At 54.7% G+C, this 21,887-nt stretch overlaps 1 protein-coding gene across 3 annotated transcripts in view; it reads right to left on the bottom strand.

Moving 5' to 3' along the window:
* EPHB2 (EPH receptor B2) overlaps positions 1–21,887 on the bottom strand; it is a 185,514-nt gene that overhangs the window by 97,376 nt on the left and 66,251 nt on the right. For all 3 annotated transcript variants that reach the window (XM_067723445.1, XM_067723424.1, XM_067723435.1), the window contains exon 3: positions 20,138–20,822. In XM_067723445.1, the coding sequence (XP_067579546.1) occupies positions 20,138–20,822 (685 nt within the window). The remainder of the gene's footprint in view (positions 1–20,137; positions 20,823–21,887) is intronic.

The following is a 21,887-nucleotide window of genomic DNA, read 5'->3' as shown; positions in this document are numbered from 1 at the left end:
TCATGCATCCAACTCTGTACCTAGCTGCAGCCCCCAGAGGCACTCAATGGATGGGAAGAACCCTGGTCTGGGAGGCTGGCTGGGTTCCAGTCCCAGCTGTGCCATTCACTTGCCATGCGGCTCCCCAGCCTCAGTTTCCCCACCTGAACAATTAGGGCTGGGCAGGATGGTGTGTGAGGGAGGGTTCTGCAGTGCTCCCTCCAGCATCCTGGGAATTGAGGTTCTTCTGAAGAGCCGGCCTTGCTGGGCTCCCGCTGCATACAAACAGGCTCCGCCTCCCACCCAGGGGCAGCTTCCTCAGCTCACGCCATTCTTTTGTCTTCTCTCCCCAGGCTCACCCTCCGGGGTCCTCAGACACATCTACAGCCCCCATAGAAGGCACATATGCACTGGCAATCCCTCTCTCTCTCACACACACACACAAAGTCACACACACACACACATATATGCATGCACACACACACACACCTGCCTTATTCTCACCCTCACCCCCACCCCATAGAATCTCAGTCTCTGTCCCCCTCCCACGCTCAAAGGCTTACTGACCCTGGGTCCAGTGGGTGGGAGGGAGGTTGCTACTCACAGCCTCTGATCCCCTCCTGCCCAGCTGGCTGGGCTGGGTGGTCGAGGGGAGGTGGAGGGAGCGGGCAGAGGGCGAGAGCGTCCTGGGGCCAGACTTCTCAGGCTGTGGGAGGGGAGGTCAGCTCCTGAAAGGGAGGGCCCAAGTTGGGCCATAAGGGGAGGGGGAGGTCTGGAATTTCCACCCCAGGGAGCACTGCGGGAGGCTGGGAGATGGTACCCCGAGCCCACTCTGGGCCCGCAGCCCCTTGTTTAAGCTATTCAAAGGCCCTGATGAGGAAACTGAGGCTCAGAGAGGATGGGTGTGGCTCAAGGACACACAAATAGGATCAAGCTAAAAGGGGCACCACTGAAGTCCCTTCAGAATCAACAGGCCAGGCCCCCTGTGGCCAGCACGGGACAGAGATGATGGGTGGATGATGTGGGCTCCGGAGGTGGGTGGCTTATCCCAAGCCTGCAGGATTCTAGCCTTGGCGAGGAGAGGGGCCAACCACGGGCGCTCGAGGACCCCTAGACTGACTGACAAACTCGAAGCTGACCAGGCCTTAGGCTGAATCCCCAGCAGTGGCTCCCACTAAGGCCTGGCCCCAGAGTCACTCAGGACTGAGGCTGACCTCTTCCCTGTGACCCTTGACCCTGGCCCCTCCGTCTGCCCTCATGTACTGACCTCAGGGGTAAATGGACTCTGATCATGGCTCTACCAGCTCCCCAGAGCCTGAAGGGGTGACTTCTCCCAGCCACCTGCCTTCCAGTGGGCCGTGAGTCCTCTGAGGGTAGAGCCTGCTCTTCTCTTTTGTCTTCCACGGCCATTCCCAAGCACCTACTGTGTCGGGCAGAACACCCGAGCCTCACACAGCCCTTCCAGGCCAAGTCTCCTGTCCCCTTTTACAGATGAGAAAACTGAGACTCAGAGGTGGAGGCACCTGCTCAGGGCATGGAGTGAATGTGACCCAGGGCTGCGTGAACCTGTAGCCTTCCCCCGACCTCACCTGGGTGGGGGGTGGGCGTGCGGCTGGGCAGTCAGGGTGTGTGGGCAGCAAACAAACGGCCTGGCCAGGTGACTCCACGGGTCGGCAGGTGAGCAGACCACGGCAGCCACCCTGGGTATGTGCACCACGCCCCTCTATACGGGGGAAGGTTGGGGGGCTGCTTCTGGACCCCAGCTTGACCCCTGTGTCTGGGTTGAGAAGGGCTTCACTTTTCCAGCCCACAGCTCACCCAGGCCCCAGGTGAGTCCAAGACGGGCAAGGGATCTCCTTAGGGTCGGAGGGAAAAAGGTGAGGAAGGGCGAGGGGGAGGGGGAGACACAGAGGAAGTGGGAGGAGAGACCCAGAGGACAGACAGTCAGATGGAGGATGAGACAGAGACCTGGAGCCCCATTAAGGTAGAGAAACCAAGAGATGGAAGAAGAAAGAAAACACAGGAGGAGGGGAGAGGGAGACAGAAGGAGGGAGGGGGGAGGGACTGGGAGATGTGGGCACATACGTGCAGGCAGGGCCAGGGCTGAGCCCAGAGAGGCCTCCACCTGGAAGTGGAAAGATGGGGAGTGGGGAGGGGGGAGGTCCCTGGGGGGGTCATCAGCTGTGAGGGAGGGAGTGGGTGAGAAGATGTGAGAGTGACTGGGTCTGTGTGACTGAGCGAGTCTTCAGGCCCAGGTAGGTGTGGGAAGCAGATCAGGGTGTCTTTCCTTGGTCTCTTGGGTCTACACACCCTTCTCATTTTGTATTCACAAGGACTGAGCTGAAAGATTACTTCATAATTAACATGGTCTTCAGTGGCAGGATGGGGATGAGTGCCAATTTGTTATTTTTTAAAAAGGCAACACGTAAGGAAGAACTGGTCAATTGATTGATTGTTTTTCTCCAGCCAGCCTGCCATCCATCCATCCATCCATCCACCCACCCACCCACCACTCAGGCACTGTGCTGGGACAGGAGAACCAAAAACATAAACCCAACAAACTCCTATCTGCACTGGCTGTGGCAGCCCAGAGTGGTGGGAAAGGTCCACGGGGGTCCTGAGTTTAAATGCTGGTCCCATAAATTAACATACTCTCTGAGTCTGGGCAACCCCTTTGCCTCTCTGAACCATTTTCTCACTTGTAAAATAGGGTGGTGGTTCCTGCTCCCCGGGTTGATGTGGGATCCCAGGAGACAGTGTATGTAAGAGGCCCGGTTCTCTAATGTGTGCTCTTAGGCACTGTGGCCTCCCTTGGCTCTCCCGTCCCACCTCCGTGATGATTCCTACTGAAGATGCTGAGTACCACAAGCTGCCAACCCTGCCGGGCCCGGGAGGTGGTCACAGCTGTGCAGCCCTGCTGGGGCTCTGGGGTAGGAGGTGGGTCAGCCCTGCCCAGCCCAGGCAGCTGTGGAATGAGGATGGGGATGAGGGTGGGCAGGGGCCTCTCCCCGGGAAGCCCCACACCTGCCCTGCCTCTCATGCCTAGAATATTCGGCGCCTCCTCAAGCTATTTCTGCTCGTCCTCCAGGTCTCAGCTCAGGTGCAGCTTCCTCTAAGAAGCCCGCTGGGACGCCCGGGCTGAGTGTGGTCCCATCCCCGCCTCCCCGTGTCCCTTGTGGGTCCTCACGGTCCTGAGTTTCCCCTTTACATATGCCATCGCTGTGAGTTCCTGGAGGCGGAAGCCACGTTGGATGCAAATCCCTCTCTGTGCTTGGGCCTAGGACAAGGCCCAGTGCACTGCAGGCTCCAGCCATTTCTGGAGAGGCTGGGGCATTTGTTGGCCCGTATTCTGCCTGGTGCTCCTGGGGCTGGGGATGAGGCTGCTGCTTTCCCTGAGGTCCAGAAATCCATTTCTTCAGCCACCAAATCCCTCCTTGGGGAGGGGGCATCGGGGACTCTCCCAACTTAGGAGTTGGGGGTGGGGTCAGGGCGACCCCAGGGTAGGAGGGGGTTAGAGAAGTCCTAGCTCTGCCTCAGACCGGCCCTCTGTCCTTGGGACCCTCATTTTCCTTGGCAGTAAACCAAGAGGATAACTTCATGGTGGTGGGTGTGGGAGGGCAGGGTCTTGGCCTTAAGCTGGCAGCCAGGCCAGGGAGCAGTTGTGGTGGGTGATTCTTCAGACACCATCATGCAGTGGCCGCCCGCTTTCCATTCCTCGGGGTTTCCCTCCCAATCACAGGTAAAGTACTTTGCAAATGAAGCATCAATATCCCACCCCTGCAAGCACACGAACCCCTGCGGCCCCTCCCAGGCGGAAATTCAGGTGTCTCCCCGACAGCAGGTGGACCCGAGCTTGGCTGCCAGCTCTGCTTGAGTCTAGCTTTGCAACCACATAACCCGACTGGGCTGGGCCATCACTTCCCCAGGCAACCCCTATAGGCCAAGGTAGCCCACTCCAGGCCAAGGCCACCCTGCCTCCTGGCACCTTCCCCCCTCTTCCCCATGCTGGGTTCCACACAGAGCAGAGTGGCCCCCTCCACTCTCACCGGGACGTGACACTCACCAGCATCACTTCTGGTCCCATCTGGGGAGAACCCCCACCCCCACCCCCGGCAGCTAATCCCCACAAAGCCCAGCGCTGGGCCTGGCATGACAAGCAGGCCCCGTGCTGCCTGCAGCTCCGCCGGGCGTGCTCGGAGGGACCGAGGCGGGATTCGGTGCGGCTGTCACTCTCTCTGTCCGTTCCTCTAATTGGATTCCCAACACGCAGAGGTTGGCAGAAACGCTGGGGAGAGGAGAATCAAAGGGAAGGGGCGTCCGGGAGATAAAGAGGCATTCTTCCCGGGCCACAAAGACTGCAGCGCGAGGGGCGGGAAGGGACCTCAGCGAGGGGCTGCCCATCTGGAGGGCGCCTGGGCGGGGAGAGGGCGGGGAGAGCCAGAGCAGGCTCCTGGGAGGCGGAGGCTGAAGGGCCTGCTTTCCTCCGCCTCGTGCTTCCCCACTTCTACTCATGCAGTGCCTTGGGCTTGTATGCCATCCAGCCCGCTTTGGGGAATGGGCATCCTTCGAGGCCTAACCTCTTGTTCCCATCTGCTCTAGGAAGTGTTCTCCAAATGCTCGGGAAGGCCTAGGAGTCGGCTGGATCTGGGTCCCAATGCTGGCTTGCCCCCTGCTGCCCCCTGGGAGGTTCGCGCAGGCCCTTGCAGCTCTCTGGCCTCAGTTTCCTCCTCTGTGGAGTGGGCATAACACAGAGGGGGTGCACGGGGTTGGGGCGACACAGTTCAAATGTGCCCCTTCCCTTCCTCCTAGAAGCACCATGGCTCCTCTGCTGGCCTGTCCCCCACTGGCCCTGCTTTGGTGTCTCGTGTAGACACAGCCTTTCTCCCCAGGAAGAAGGCAAAAGTGCTGCATAAACAAAACACCTCAGACAGATATGAGAGGAATGACGATCCCAGCCTGGGCAGGGCCTTGCGATCATGTCTTTACCACCGTCTGGACCTCTTTGGCAGATGAGAAACCGGAGGTTCTGGGAAGTGAGGGCAATGCCCAAGGCCACCGACCAGAAAACATCGGAGCCTGGTGAAGAACTGACCCGGGCCAGCACCATCACCGCACCCCTCCAGGGCCCCCCCATGCTTTCCTGTACAGCATAAGCACATTTTGCATGGACGTGTTGTGCACACAACCAGCAGGGAAGGCGGGCAGGCCAAGGATAGAGGCTTGCTGCAAAATGGGCCCGATTTGCTTTAAGGATGTTGGAGCCACTGACTTTGGTTCATGAAAGAGACATGAAGAGGACCTCAAAGAGAATTTCTAAGAGACAGAAAATCAATGGCCCTGACATTCTGGCCCCCAGAAAGTGTGTGTGTGAGTGTGTGTATGTGTGTACCCCCCCCACCCTCCCCTGCCGCCAACACACATACTCCACTGGTGGGTCCAGTGCACCACAGACACGCATGCTCACAAGTACTCATTTCCAAGTGCAATGGCATCTGGTTTGATACAATGTATACGTGAACATATACACTCTGGCTTGATCTCCTTGTGGTTGGATATGCACAAACATACACACACCTACTTGACCCAGGACACAGACACCCAAGGACAGGGGTCCCCTCATACAATGATGGGTGCACACACTCATTCTGTGGCACCTATGCTCCTTGACGGGCACTAGTCCAAGTGATCCTGCACACACATGTGCTGGGACAGGTCAGACAGACACAGGAACATACAAACACAAAGGCAGTAATGACTCCCAGTGGGCTCCAGGGTGAACTGCGCGGGCAAGTGCACGTACAGGCCCCACCCCTGAAATGTACGCACATGCTCTTATGTCCAGAGGTGTTCCAACCACACACGTGGATGGATGTTGGGTCAGTGGGCACACTGCTACACATACAGGCACACAGACTCCCAGCAGGCCCAGCACACACTCTCCCACGTCTAACGGGGCCAGTGCACACACACAGGCAGGTGTGTCGCGGATGCACTGACCCAGCACATGTGTGTGTGCACATCCCTCCCAGGCCTCCAGGGAGCTCCCACAGACAGACAGCTCTGACAGCAGGGTGTGGGGGGAGGGCAGCCCAGGGCTGCAGTTGCCAGGGATACGGATGTGGGGCTCCCAAAGCTTCGTGGCCCGCCCAGCCGGCGCAAAGAGGCCAGTGATCACTCTCAGGTCTTTAAAATGTTGCTCATCAGATGGTGACGCCTTTAAGGAAAGAAGCTTGAGTCTGGTTCCCTGGAAGAAGCCAACATAACATGAGGCTTTGGGCCCAGCATTTGCCGGGGACACAGGGGTCAGAGGCGGGAAATAGCTCTGACTGGCCCCCAAGTCCCACCTGGCCCTTTGCCCATGCTCCACTGGACAACAGGGGTTAAGGGGTCTTACTTGCTGAGTGGCCTGGAGCAAAGGAAGTCACCTGCTCTCTCTGAACCTCAGTCTCCTCATCTGCAAAAGGGGATGGTAACAACCCTGAGCTTAGATAGCAAGTTCCAGGCTATGATCGGCACTGACCACGTGCCACATGCTGGGTGCTGTGTTCAGTGCTTTACTTTGATTATTGCACTGAGTCCTCACGACTCACCTGTAACATTCCATTTATTATTATACCCATTATTTCGATGAGGAGGTTGAGGCTTTGGGAAGTGAGTCACCTGCCCAGAGTCACACAGCTAGTAAATGTCAGAGCCAGTATTAGAACCTAGGCAGCTGGCTCTTACCTACATCTCTAAACCTTCCTGCTTGAGGGCGCTAGAGTGTGGCAGGTAACCTGGGGTCACTATCCTGGTGTCGCAGATGGTCACAGCTGCCCTGCTGGCCTCTCGAGGGGCATGTGAGGACCAGGAAGAACAGAATCAGAGGGTGTTAGTGCAGAAGAGTCTTCTGTAGCTGGTGACAATGAGCCCCAGAGATGGGGTGGGGTGGGGAGGTGCTCTGCCAGGGTCCCAGGGTGAGTGGGAGAGCCCATATTCGGACCCAGGCACCCTGACTCTGGGAGCTGCTTCTGTGCCGCTCAATAAAAGCACCCTGTCTAGTTAAAACAACGCCAAGCCACAAGTATGTATTAGGCACCTGCTGTGTACCCAGGCTTGCTTGTAACCGAGAGGGGATTACCAACCAAGCCCCGGCCCCCTTAATCATGTACACACGCTCTGCTCTCCAGGTGCACTGCCTGCTGACCCCCTGCCCCCAAGGAACATTCTTTCCTGAAGCAGGAGCACCCCCTCCACTCCCCATCGCTCTCCTATCTTCTGAGCTCGCATGACTCCTCTGGGCCTCTTCTAAACCCTGTGAGGCTGGGACTACAGGCCTCATTTAACAGTGAGGAAACTGAGGCTCAGAGCAAAGGCCTCCTCAAGTCAGTCAGGCAATGGGGCTGGGGTCTGAACCTGAGATCGGAGACTCCGCGGGCTGGGCGTCTCCTCCTGCTCTGCGTCTGCACAGACCCGGGCCTGTGGTGGGCTCCCCCAGGCTCCTACTGAGAGGTGGGTCCCCCAGCAGGCCCCGGTCTAGGATGACCATGCAGGGAGTCCAAACACCGTTGGGCCAGCGCAGGCAAGGGAGCAAGAGCTGGAATTAATGTTTGTTGATGTGAAAATACAAGGAAGACTGAAGGATGCTCCCTGAGGTCCCCAGTCCCTGGATTTAAGATTTTTACAGGAAATGCTGAGTCCCAAGAAAAAGAACCCTCAATCCATGCCTGGAAACACCTGTTCCAACCACAGACAGACCTGCTATGCATCCTGGCTAAGTTGGTCCCTCTGGAGCCGGAAGAGCCCTCGGCTTCTCCAAGGGCCTCTGTTAGCATCATCGCTCACATCAGGGTTGGGAGGGTACAGGGCGTGAAACTGGGGTGAGTGGGTCTCTGCAGCTAACATTTATGGAGTAGTTTCTATGAGCTAAACATCAGTCTAGAAACTGGACACAGTGGTGGACAAAACAGAAACATCTGCCCTCATGGAGTCTGCATTTCAGCTGGGGAGACAAGTAGGTAAGGAACAAAGAAACAGTATGTCAGATGGCAGCAAGGGCAACGGAGAGAAGTAAAGCAGGGAAGGGGGACGGGCTGCGTGCACGCGTGTGTATGTGCATGTGTGCATGTGAATATATATGCACCCTTTGGAAAACTAGGGCAACGGGGGACCTTGGTGAAAAGGTGACGTTTGGGCAGAGACCTGAAGAAGGTGAGAGGGCAATCAATGTAGACACTTGAGGAAAGAACATTCCAGGCAGAAGAAACCACCATGGACGTCAGCGGGTCTGGAGTGGAGGAGGCAAGGAGGAAATGGGAAAAGATGGGTCTGAGAGAGGGGAGGGACAGATCACGGAGGGATCTGTGGGACCTTTCAGCTTTTGCATTATGTAAGACGAGGGGCTTCGGGGGATTCTGAGCAGAGGTGGGATGTGACTACTTTTTTTTTTTGGCCACACTGCACGGCTTGTGGGATCTTAGTTCCCCGACCAGGGATCGAACCCAGGCCCCAGCAGTGAAAGCGTTGAGTTCTAACCCTGGACAGCCAGGGGAATTCCCATGATCTACATTTTAGAGGGACCTCTGGCTGCAGGGCAGGGAACAGGGAGGAAGCATGGTGGAGATGTCCACTAGGTAGTTAGGTATGTGAATCTGGACTTTAGAGAAGAGGTCCAGGCTGGAGATTGACCAGAGAGGGCCTGCATGGAACCACCCAGGGAGGGAGAGGGAAGAGGAGGCCACGGACTCAGCACCGGGGCCTCCGAGGTAGAGAGGTGGGAGTTGAGTGGGAACTGGCCACGAAGCACCCGGCAAGGCACGAGGAACAGCAGGAGACAGTGGTCACTCTGATAAACGCTCCTCAGGGAAGCCAAGGCCTGGAAACTGACCGCTGAATTGGCGACATGGGTGTCACTCATGGCCTTGATTAGGAGATTTAGTGGAATGATGGGGCAGAGGTCTGATATAAACGGGTTCAAGAGAGGTCTCGGAACAGGAATCAGCAGCAAGGGGGCTGGGAGGGTCACAGCCTGGGTGTCAGAGTCAAACCGACCCAATGACCCAGCTCTAGTCTTAGCTCTGACCCTTCCTAGCGGTGAGCCTTGGGCAGCGCACCTCACCTCACTAAGCCTTAATTTCCTTGTCGGAAGAACGGGGATAGGGACTTTCCTGGTGGTCCAGTGGTTAAGAATCCACCTTCCAGTGCAGGGGACGTGGTTTTGATCCCTGGTCGGGGAACTAAGATCCCACATGCCGCGGAGCAACTAAGTCCGCCCGCCACAACTACTGAGCTCGCGTGCTGTGGAGCCCGTGCTCCGCAACTAGAGAGAAGCCCGCGTGCTGCAAAGAAGAGTCCGTGAGCCGCAGTGAAAGATCCCGCATGCTCCAACTAAGACCTGACGCAGCCAAAGATAAATAAATAAATAAACATTAAAAAAAAAAAAAAAGAACAGGGATGATATCTCTCTTACTTCCGAGGGTTGTCGAGAGACAAATGAGATAAGGATTGTGAAAAAATTTTATTCACAATGAGACGTACAAACATTCCAGTGAGAAGACGGCAGGTTTTGGATTTCACTGCTGGCTCTACCATTCATTAGCTGTGTGATCTTGAGCTGGTTGTTTAACCTCCTTAAGCCTCCACTTGCTCCTCTATAAAATGACAATAACAACTGTACCCAACTTCTGGGGACTACAGGGACCAAGTATTCTACACCAAGCCTAGGGCATAAGGCCGGGCGCACAGTGGGCACTCAACCAACGCGCGTCCCTACCTCGCTGGGCTCTGGTCTCTGTTACTTATGATCGGAGTCCAGCGGGAGGTACAGGGAGTGGGGTACAGGGACCCTGAGTTTAATTGCTGGGTCTCTGGATAAGCCATTTCATCTAACGTCTTTGGGCCTCAGTTTTTATGAGTGTGAAGTTGGTGATCAGTGGCCTTGGCCCCTTTGTTTGGGGTGGGGTGGGGAGCAGAGGACAAGAGATAAAGTTCACGTGCTGCGTCTGGATGCCAGTGACGTGGGAGTGCTTGCGCGTTTGTGACCCTCTCCTGGGTTCGCGGATGGGTTGGGCAGATGAGTTACCGTGACCAGGAAACAAATCCCTGTGATGAAAACAACAGCTTCATCCAACCTCCATGGATGGGGCTCCATGGAAAAAGACTGGGAAGGCCTGGTGAAGGAGCAGAGAGCCCGAGGAACCAGAGAGGACGGGAGTCTGAAGGGCAGCCCAGCCCTCAGGGTGACCCCTGGGCCGCCAACCACGGGCTCCTTTACCCGTATGGCTGTCGGGGGCTGATTCACGTCCTGCCGATCCCACCCACACCTTCCTCCTCACACAAACCGTGTGTCCTCGGGGCCACCAGGAACTCTTCCAGGCCACCTCTCCCCACCTAGGATGGAGACTAAGGCGTTTCAGGGAACGCTGGGGTCTTGTCCCTGAGGAGGTGGAGGCAAAGGATGGGGGCTATCTGACTGAACATCACGAGGGGCCCCAGCGAGACCCTGGGCCTAGGAGGCCGGAGCACTGGGTTCAAGTCCCAGCTCTGCCACCAAAGTACACTGTGACCGTGGGAGAGTCTGGTCCCCTCTCGGCTTCAGTTTTCCTTGCCTCTAAAATAGCGCTAATAACCTTCGCCTTGCTTCTCTCATGTGGGTATCATTCAGATCAAAGTATCTCACGGGGTGAGACCAAATGCTACACAAAAGCAGCCTCTAATCTTTTCTGGAATGAGGCAGAGTGTAAGTAAATAAATACTGTACATATGTAAGACATTATAATTACAAATGGCATCCCCCCACCCCCCCGCCAGGCTATGGAAAAAAAAAAAACCCTGTTTGGTATAGTGTGAAGAATTCTCATTAGGACTTCGGGAGGCCTGAGTTCTGATTCCAGCTCTGTACCTGACAGGGTGAGTGAATCTGGGCAAGTGACCCCACCCCCGGCCTTGGTAGAGGTCAGATGCTGGTTTTAGAGGGGTTTTATAAGTTCTTCCAGAGCAGAATTAACAACGTAATGTCCTACCACCCCCCTTACCCAAGGAAGGCAGTCTAGGGTGTGGGAAGGGACTCAAGCTTTGCCAGGCAGGTTTCAGTTCAAGCCTCTTATCTGCTGTGTGGCCTTGGGCAGCTCCCTTTCCCTCTCTGGGCCTCGGTTCCCCTCTGAGGTTCAAGCTCATACCTAGATACTAGGAGTAGGGGGAGCAGGGAGAAGCAGCAGGATGGGGGCAGAGGACAAAGGGTCCTAGGGAGGAGGTGCCCAGCAGGGTGGGGTGGAGGCCAGAACAGGGCCTGTGGGGCCTGAGCCAGCTGCCGCAGAGCAATGAAAATCTCTTAACCACACAGAATTGTTAACAGCTCCCAAATCCTGTTGTACCACAGGCTTAGAAAGGCTTAAACTGTTAAATGCATAAACTTCCTCAATAAACGGGCTTCTCTCGCCAGATCCCGAAGCTCAGCCAGATGAAAAGGCAGCCGCTGGAGGGAGGGAACTTCCCCAGCTGTTTATGGCCCTGCCAGAGTGTTCTGGAGGCAGCCTGAGGCCAAACCCATCAACCTGATGCCTTCAGGGTCCGAGGCCAGTCTGGGGCTGAGAGGGGGCAGCGCTGGGGCTCCAGGGTCAGGTGACCTGAGTTCAAATCCTATCCCTTCCTAATTGGGTCACCCTGGACAAACAAGCTGCTTCACCTCTCAGAGCCTCAGTTTCCTCTTCTGTAAAATAGGGATGAGGATACCTAACCCCAAGGGTGACTGGGAGTCAGTGAGACCCTGAGTGGGGAGCTGCCTGGTCCACCAAGCCTTTCTGACACCTCCAAGAAGCAGAGGAGGTCAGAAGTAGGAGGCCCGAGAGTACACCCCTGCCTCTGCCAACTATGAGGGGTGTGACGGTTGGCCCTCAGTCTCAGTTTTCTAATTAGATGGGGGGATTCCAGAAGGTAACCGGGCAGGAAGGGAGCATGACGTGAGCACTTGGTAAATGTTGCGTGGGGGCCGGGGGGACTCTTCTCTCTGGCCGGAGGTTAGCCAGGGGTGGGTGGGCCTCCTTCCCCAAGGCCATCTCACGGCTTGGCACGAGGAGAGGAGGCCTACGGGGGGCTTCCCCACCCCTGAGCCTTTGCCCTGGGACTGTGCTCCATCCTGCCCTACATCTCTCTTTTTTTTTTTTTAACATCTTTATTGGGGTATAATTGCTTTACAATGGTGTGTTATGCCCTACATCTCTTGATATGAAAGCAACGTGTCCTCCGAGGCACAGCCGTGAGCCTCCCTCCTCCCCTCGGAAGCCCTTCTGGTTGTCCCCTCCTTTCTTTGAGGTCTCACAGACTCACACGTGAGCCCCTCAGCTGGTTATCTGTCAAACTCTTCTTACATCTCAGGGGCTCCTGGGTAATGGGGAGGTGGGCAGGGCAGAGTACATTCAGATATCCACTCACTCCCGGGTAATCACTTGTCCCAGCAAGCTGGAGAAAGCTGGGTTCATATTCTGTCTCGGCTACTTACTGCCTGTGTGGCCTTGGAAAACTCACTGATCCTCTCTGGACCTCAGTCTCATCATCTGTAAATGGACCTAATCGTATCAACGGAAGATTCAATAAGATAGTGGAGCAGAGCATATAACACAGAGCTGGGCACACAGGAGGTACCTTTCACCCTTTGCCCTGGCCTTCTCCAATCCTCTCAGGACTCCTTTCAGCCTCTGCCTCATTCAGCCCTTTGAGAGTGCTGGCAGCCCCTCTGCCCTTCTCCCTTGGCTAAGAATACTTCTCCTGTACCCCCACTCCCCCAGATGGCTGCAGGTCAGCAAGAGGCCAGGGTTAAAAAAAAATCAGTATCATTTCTGACTATCTTTTTCCTGCCTCCACCTCCTCCCATTCTCCAAAGCCCTGGGAAAATGGCTCCTCCTCCAGGAAGCCTCCCCAGCTCTCTCCTGACTCCCTCCTAAGTGCCCCAAGGTTACAGTTACAGATGGAGCCAACTCCTCTATACCAGACTGGAAGCTCCATGAGGGCAAAAAGGGCTTTCCTCATGTCTGCAGTCCCCACACCTGGTTCAGGGACTGGTGCACAGCAGGTGCCTGAGGAGTGTTATTCACTGTGTGTTAGCTTCTTGGTCCTCTATGAAGACATCACCTGATCTCCCCACGAAGCAAAAAAATCAGAAACTGGAGTTCAGTGAATGGCTGATGGCTGGCTGGCCAGCTGGCTGGATAGATGGACAAACAGATGGATTAATGGATGGAGAGATGGATAGATATTTGTGAACAAAAATAGATGCTTTGAGAGCATATAGAAAAGGGGAAGTGGGGAGGGGGTACTTCTAATTTTTAAGAGCAAAGACTTGAATAGCCTGTACTGGCCAGGGTCCCCATCCAATCCCCTTCTCGAAAGGCTGGCCTGTGTGGTCTCAGCCCTGGCCTGAGCCTGGGGGTCTGGAGGGGTTATCTATCACCCTTCCCCCTCCCCAAGCTGGGCGTCTCCACCCTGCCCTTGAAGAGAAGCAGCAAAACTTTCTGTGTGGGGGTCTGGGCCGTTCCTCCCACCCAGCACTCCAATCCTCACCCCCCTTTCCCCAGCCAGCACAGGCCTTGCCAGCTGGATGCCTCCCTCCTCCTCACCCCGAGACTGACCGCACCCACCCCCAGAGGCTTGCCAGATACATCTGGGCCACTGGTTCGGCCTCTGTGGGAAGGGCTGGAGCTGAGAGCAGGGTGGGAAGGAGGCCACCCTGAGGGTGGCCCAGGATCCAACCCTGAGGGCCCCCTGGACCCCTGGCCCCTCCCTACCTTGGCTGGGGAGGCACAGGATTCTGGGAGTGAAATAGAAAATAAAGCCACAGGCATAATATCCCATGCTGGTGAGTATGTGGTGAAACAGACACTCTCGAAGACTGCTGCCAGGAGGGTAATTCAGCCCAGCCTTTCTGGATGGTAATCTGGCAATGTGCATCAAAAGCTCAAAAAAAGTACATACCCTTTGACCCTACAATTCCATGCCTGGAGACATATCCTACACAGATGCCAGCAGCAGTGCAAAAAGGCAGAGGGACAATGAAGTCCATGCCAGCATTTAAGATAGTGAAAAACTGCAAGCAATCTACACGCGGATCACTAGAGAACTGGTAAATAAACTATGGTACGTCTATCTATTATGGAATTCTAAGAGCCTTCCCAAATGATGATCCAACATGACATGGAAAAATGCCCACAAAATATTAATATGTCAAAAATCCTCATGTATTCTCAGAAGGAATCTATTTTTTCTTTTTAAAAAAATCAATATGTTTAAATCCATCTAAATACACCTAGAAGGATCCACACCCGTCTGTTAACAGTGGTTACTCTCTGTGTGATTTTAATTTTCTCCTTTTGGCTTATCAGTAATTTCTAAAGATTCTACAAATAACCTGTATTGCTTTTGTGATAAGGAAAAGTTATTTTTTCCTCAGAACAAAAAAGCTCATTAGGAGAAAAAAAAAAGTCCACAGGCAAGACAGTGTTTGTAAAAGTCCTTATTTTTCTAACACTTTTCTAGGTATTTTCTCATTTACTCTGCACAGCAGTGTATCTGTTTACTCTGCTCTGCAGATGGGAAAACAAAGACCAGGAGAAGGTCCACTGCTTGCCCAAGGTCACACAGCTAGCAAGAGGCAGGGCTGGGGTTTGAAGAAACAGGTCTCCATGGCCAAGGTCAAGGAGAGGCCATGGGTGGGGGAGAGAGCAGGGCTCGGGGCTGCCAAGCAGGGCAGGGGGAGGAGAGGGAGAGGCTGGGAGGAGAAGCCCGGCAGCTGGGAACTGGGAAGTCTGAGTTGGAGCCAGGGGCTCAACATGTGTGTGCAAGCACCTCCCACCCCCTCACCCCCCTAACCCGCTGGCTCGCAGTCCCTCTCCCTGTCCAAGCTAAACATGAAAAATCCCATTACACCCCAATAGCATCACGGCAATCACGCTCACTGTGGAACCGCCTCTGGATCCGTTAGAGACGCACGTCTGCCGTGGGGAGAGAGGAGGTCCGGGTCCCCAGCGGTTGCTGGGCTGGGGGCTCCCTCTGATGGGCAGGGAGTAGCAAGTAGGGGCTTCATTAGGGAAGGAGAGACCAAGGGGCACAGGGATATGGAGACAAACTTGGAGAAACTGAGGCAGGGACACATTCACAGTAAACCCCATAAACATCTGGAAAGAGTCAGGCAAACAGACTCAGGGCTTGGGTGGGAGCAGCTGCTGCAGAGGAGGAATTCCAAGGCCACTCCCCTGCCCCCCCCCACCCCCCACCAGCAAATCAGCTGGTGGCAAGCCCCAGTGGGAACTGTGATCCTGAGGAGGCTGGGGACTGGGGTAGGGGAAGGGGGCAGAGTTCTTCTGAAGGAAGTCCCAGGAGTCTCCCACCTGGTGTCTGTGTAGCCAGTGCAGGCCCAGATTAGGCACTCAATGAACCATGAATAGATGAATGAAGAGGAGAAAGTCGTACCCCAGCTCTGCACCCACTAGGGCCTTGGACACCCACCAAACATGCCCTATACTGTCACACCTTGGGTCTTTATTCATGCAGTTTCTCGACCTACAATTCCTCCCCTCCCTTCACCCATCCACATCCCACTCACTCTTCAAGACCTAATTCAAATGTCACCTCCTCCTTGAAGCCCTCCCAGATGCCCAGTCGGTAAAGCTGCCTTCTTCCTCATATTCTCAAAGTACTTTGCCTGGATAGACTTCATTTCTGGAAGGACCACGCTCTGCCTTACTCCCTTGTGTCTGCATGCTCTGCTTGCCCACGAGCCACTTGAAGCCAAACCGTGACTCTCAGGAACTCTCCTCCAGCCATCCCAGGACAGCCTCAGTCAGCTCAAATGAAACCTCTTCCAGGAAGCCTTCCTTGAACCACCTGGCTAAAGCAGATCCTCCTTTTGATCTCTTTTGTTGTACCCTATATTTTTCTTTTCACTCCTCACAGTTTATAACTATTTTATTTATTTGTTTATTAACTTTATTTCCTCCATCTTCCCCCATCCACCTACCCACACCAAAACTCTGGGAGGGCAGTGAATGTGTCCCTCTTGGTCACATCTGTGTTCCCTAGCACTGGCATGTGCCTAGCTCAGAGAAGGAACTCAATCAATATCTGTTAGAGGGCTAAACGCACACAGGGCGTACCCAATACATGCTTGTTGAGGGGTTAATTGGCTTTTCCGAGCCCCTCCCCTCCCCACTGTGCCCTGCACACAGCAAACAGGCACTAGAGGAAGTTGGTCTGAATGAGTCAGTTTAGTCCATAGTTTCATGAACCACTCAGTGCACTGGGAACACCCAGTCCATCATTAGCCACCACTGCCCACCCCTGGGATCGCTGCCATTCCCCATGAGGACTCAACTACTCCCCCCCGCCCCCCACCCCCCACCGTCAAGTTTTCTCTAATCTGTATTTCTCTCAGAAAGCAATGGATTCTTTCCCCATCATGTTATGTTTCAATATTAAACGGATCTTTGCAAACCACACCCTCCCAGAGATTCTGCTAATGTCCCCTCCCACCCTTTAGGGTGGATGCTCCCTGGGGTGGTGGTGGGGCTGGCCTTGAGTCCTGCTCGGTCTGGCCAAGGATGTGTGAACACATTGTGTGTCTGCGCTAATAGTCCTGGTACAGGAGTATCAGTGCTGCTTGTTTAAAAATGCTGATTCTCGGCCCTACCTCAGAGGCACAGAACCAGACCCGGGGAAGAGGTCTGCACCAGACCCAGGAATCTGTATTTTAATAAACTTCCCAGCAGATCCTGAGGCATAGTAAAGGCTGAGAATCCCTGAGCTGGAGATGGGGAAAGCACTTTGCCAACCCCCAGATGTGAGCAATAATCATCATTCCTACACGTCCTGGGCTGGCGGGGCCAGTGCCTGTGGGACTTTGGCTGAAGCAGCGCCACATCTGGGTGGCTGCACACATGCCACAGCAGCAGCTGGTGTCCTTCTGGCTCCCTGAGCTCATTAATCACACCTTGACTGGCCTCCACTTACATCCAGTAGCCAGCTGGGCTGGGCTGGGCCTCGTCCGGGGGCTGGGGGGAGGGGGGAAGCCAGCGCTGGACACACTCTGCCCCAGCATTACCTCGAACTCCCACCCCTTGCAAGAAGCAGCTCAGACTCTGATTCTGTGACAGGCCACCTCTGCCACGGCCCCAGGGGCCCCACCTCCTGGCATTTACACCCTGTGTAATTCCCTCCCCTGGAGCATGGACTGAATTTGGTGACTCACTTTTAATGAAGACAATACAGCAGAAGTAATGAGATGTCACTTCTGAGATGAGATTAGAAAAAGATGTGGCTTCTGTCTAGAGTGCTCTCTCTTTTACGCTCCCTCTCTCGGATCATGTGCTCGGGGGAAGCCACTGCACGTGTGAGAGGCCCACGTGGGAGGGACTGAGGCCTGCAAACAACCACATGAGGGAATGTGGAAGCAGATCCCTCCCTGGTCAAGCCTTCAGATGAAACTGCAGCCCCAGCCTACAGCCTGCTTGCAACCTCAGGAGAGACCTTGAGCCAAAGGCACGCATCTAAGCCATGCCTGGTTCCTGACTCTAAGAAACTGAGATAATAAATGCTGGTTGTTCACTACTGAAGCCCGTGCTCCACAAGAGAAGCCACCTCAATGAGAAGCCCGTGCACCGCAACGAAGAGTAGCCCCTGCTCGCCACAACTAGAGAAAGCCCTCGTGCAGCAACGAAGACTCAACACAGCCATAAATAAATAAATGAATAAATAAATACATGCTTGTTGTTCTAAGCTGCTAAATTTTGGGCTAACTTGTTATGCAGCAATAGATAACTAATACACCTCTTCATCTGGGCACCACTCCAGCCACAGTTCTTCTTACATCTCTCCTTGCACCCTTAGCCACAGCCACACCAAACAATTGACCAGTCCCCCTAATGAGGCACACTGATTCACGTCCCCAGGTCTCTGCTGATGCTGAGCCAGCCTCCAGAAGGACTGGGCCACCTGATTAATGTACACCTCTCCCAAGACTCAGCTCCAATGTCACCTCCTCTCTGAAGCCTTCCCTTTTTCTGTGCCCACCTCAGCCTGAGCAGTTCCTATTAAAACAAGTCTAACACATTCCCACCCTCGTTCATTTACAGTCGGTCTCCTCTGCTAGACTGTGAGCTCCTAGAAGGCAAGGCCATAGTTGGATTCTCTTCTATCTTACCTGGTGCTTAGCACAAGGTCTGACACAGACGAGGTACAGGGTTGATGAGTGAATAACCAATAGGCAATGAGTGACTGATTCTGTTCCCCATGGCCTGTCTCACCCCTGCCATGTCCCAGGGCTGTGCACTTTCACACTCAAGTAAAGGAAACCAGATTTGTTGTCTTCCCTAAGAAACCAGCCTTTTCTCCCAATGCCCCCATTTCTTTTCCAAGACAATCACAGCCCTGTAAGCTGGAATTCCTGGTTCCCTCTGATTCCTCTCCCTCCTCCCTTTCCAATATGTCTCCACATCTCATCTGACTCACTGCCAAAAAGTCCCTTGACTGCACCCCTCCTCTTCCCCAGCACTGTGGATGCCCAGTCCATGCAGCCATCATCACCTGAGATCACTGCAGCAGCTCCCCCACAGGCCACTGCTCTTGTCTCTTATACACCCACTTATCCTCCCAGGACCCTTAAAATGCTGCCTCAGAGGGCTGGAGGGAGGAGCCATGGGGATGGTGGATGCGACAGAATTTCATAAAGGTCAGGATCATTGCGATTACCCCGGGCTAAACTTTAACTGGCTCTTCGAGGCCCCTGGGAAAGGTCCAAACTCGTAGCCTGGCATCTGGAACACCCCAGGACCCAATTCCAATTGGGAAGGCAAGAGGAAGTGGCACAAGCAGGCTTCAAGTCTCCTGTGTCACCACCATCACCACCATAGCTCCCACTGCAGAGAACCTGTGCCACGCTGGGCTGTATATGTGGCATCTCATTTAGTTAACATTTATTAACCTCTTACTGTATATTAGAAGCCATCAAAAGTGCTTTACGTGTCTTAAGGTCTTGAATCCTCACAACTACCCTATGAAAGAGGGTTTCACAACTCAGATCAGGACGTCCAACTAGTAACCGGCAGGGCTGGAATGTGAACCCAGGTCTGTCTACCTTCACGGCCTTCTCACCACCATGCAGTACCTCGTACAAACTTCTTATGTTTACACACCACTTTGGTGACTCTTGGCCATAATCAAATACTACCTGTACTATTGTTTACTTAATATTTTTCTTTAAATTAACTTAAGGGGCACAGTGGTTAAGAGGGTAGTTTGGAATTACATTGCCTGGGTAAGGTTCTGTGCTATCTCCACTTATTCACTGTATGAACTGTGCATGAGCTGTGATTTCTTCCTATAAAATTGCACTTTCCTTCATAGGGTTCTCGTGAGGATTAAATGAGTTAGACATGTAAAGTGCTCAGCACACAGTAAGAATGATAATCAGGAGGGCTGGCTCACAGCGGAGCTGCACTTCCCCATCTCTTTGAATTAGAAGTAACCACATCACTTGCCTTGGCCATTGAAACGTGCACAGGAGTGACGTCTGAGCCATTCCGGGTGGGGGGGAAGATTTAGATCCCATATACAATCTGTCACACTTGCTCCTTCCTTCTGCCCTGGTGATCACAACATTCCAAATGGGGGCGTCTCCATCTGCTTGGCTCCCGGAGGGAGGAATCCCAAGCTGACTCACGATGTACAGGTAGCATTAAGTGAGAAATAAACTTTTACTGTTTTGTCACTTCGGCGTGGCCTGGCCTATACTGACTGATACAGCAAAAGCTCAATGAAGGTTCTCTTATAAGTGTTATTTACTATGACTTATACATTTTCTTAAAAAGGAAACCACATCACTTTTGTAAATGAAGAAATGAAGTGTCACCTGGCATCATTACGTAATAATTAAAAGGAGAACCATTTATCCTCAGCTAACATCAGCCTGCACACCCCCTGTAGTACGTACACACACCACCGTTCAAGAAGTGCTGTTTAACGCCTCCAAGAAGCGGAGCGACGGTTGTAGATTTGGAAACCCTGGCCACAGAGGGCCTCATGGCCAGCTCCAGGCCTCTGTGCTCACCAGCCTCCCCTCCCAGCTGCCAGGTTCAAGCCTGCAGCCAACACCAACTCCACACGCTTGCAGGGGCACCTGCCCCGCCGTGGCCCTTACCTCGGCAAACAGTGCCATTCTCCACGGCCTCGAAGCCCGCTTTGCACATGCAGCGCCCGATGGGCACCAGCCACTCGCCGTCCCCGTTACAGTAGAGCTTGATGGGCACGTCCACCTCCTCCGCGTTGGCGATGCAGCTACCCCGGGCAGCCACCAGCGATGTGCTCTCAGCCCCGGACAGAGTCTCCTGGAAGATGGCGCCGTTCTGGATGATGCGGGGGCACTTGCGGTAGAAGACGCGCACGGCGATGAGAGACATGCAGCCGCCATAGTCCTGGAAGGCCAGGTAGAAGCCACTGCGGGACACGGGCCCGAAGCTCCGCACCTCGGTGTTGATCTTCATGACCCGGCCACCGAGGTCCACCTGGGAGAAGCTCTCGTCGGCGGCAATGGTGTCCACCTTCACCCACGGGTTCTCCATCCAGTTGGGGAAGGTCTTGGTGGCCGAGTCGAAGTCGGCCTCATAGTAATAGAGATTGAAGGTCTCTTTGCAGGAGCCAGGCACGCTGGGGATGCTGCTGCAGTCACGCACTGAGAACTTCATCTCTACGTGGATGCGGTGGGCGCCGCGGCGCCGGATGAACTTGGTCCGTAGCCAGTTGTTCTGGCTCGATTCAAACACATTGCACACCTGGTACGTGCGGATCGTGTTCATGTTCTCATCGTAGCCACTCACCTCTTCCCACTGCGGGTGAAATGCTAGTCAGGTGGGGGAGGTAGGGGCTTAGCCCCAGGGAACACCCTGTCTAAGAGGGGAGGCACAGACTCTTCCCTAGGGAATCCTCCAGTCTGATGGGGGTAGACAGGACACCTACCATCTGGGGCCTCCTGGTCTAATGGGGGAGGCACAGACCCTAGCTAAGGGAGCGTCCAGTCTGATGATGGAGACATGATGCTTACCATCAGAGAACTCTAAGCTGAGCGGGACACATAGCCTTGGCTCTGAGGAATCCCCCAGTCTATGAGGGAGACATGCCAATCTGATGGGAAGGGCACACACCCTGCTCTTGGTATTGCCCTAGTCAACGTGGGAGATGTGACCCTTACCCCCAGGGGTAACTAATCTGATAAAGAAGACGTGGCCCCTGTTCCTGGGAAGCTCCCACCTGGAAGGGAAACCAGGGAGAGGCCCACCCTGTCTGAAAGCAGACAGAGCTTGCGCTTGGGGAGCTACCAGTCTGATGGGGGACACAGGAATTCTGCCTGCCGGGAGCTCCCTGTCTGATCAGGGAGACACAGTCCTTGCCCTTGGGGATTCCCAGTCCAATGGAAGAAGAGCCCTCACCCCCATAACAGGAAGACAAGGCCTTCCCCCATGAGAGCAGCTCTGCTCTGGGGCCTTAAGTGGCTAAGACGGTGCCTGGAGGGACACCTTCCCGCCTTCCCGCCTGGGGTCCGCACTTCGGCGCTGCACTGGGCCCCGGCCTGGGCTCTCACCCAGCTGCGAGTTCCCAAGCCCCCCGGCTGGAAGGGGCTGGGCAGGGCCATGGAAAGTTGGAAATGGAAGGGCACAGGCCGTGTTCCCTCCACAGACGCTCACAGGCCAAGCTCACTCGTAGGCTGCGCCTTTGTTCACACTTTTGTGACCCCTCGAGCACCTCTCGTCTCTCTGTCCATCCTCTGGAACCTCTTGCCATGGGCTCTCCCTCCAGCTGCAGTGTTCGCATTCACCGACTCTCCCTTGGGCCCTCGGGGACAACCTGCCTGGACAAGTGCCGGGCACCCCCGGCCCTCTTGGTTTGGTCTCCAC

Source organism: Pseudorca crassidens, chromosome 2 (assembly GCF_039906515.1).
Source record: "Pseudorca crassidens isolate mPseCra1 chromosome 2, mPseCra1.hap1, whole genome shotgun sequence".
Classification (NCBI taxonomy): domain Eukaryota; kingdom Metazoa; phylum Chordata; class Mammalia; order Artiodactyla; family Delphinidae; genus Pseudorca; species Pseudorca crassidens.
This window is presented reverse-complemented; position numbering and strand designations above follow the sequence as displayed.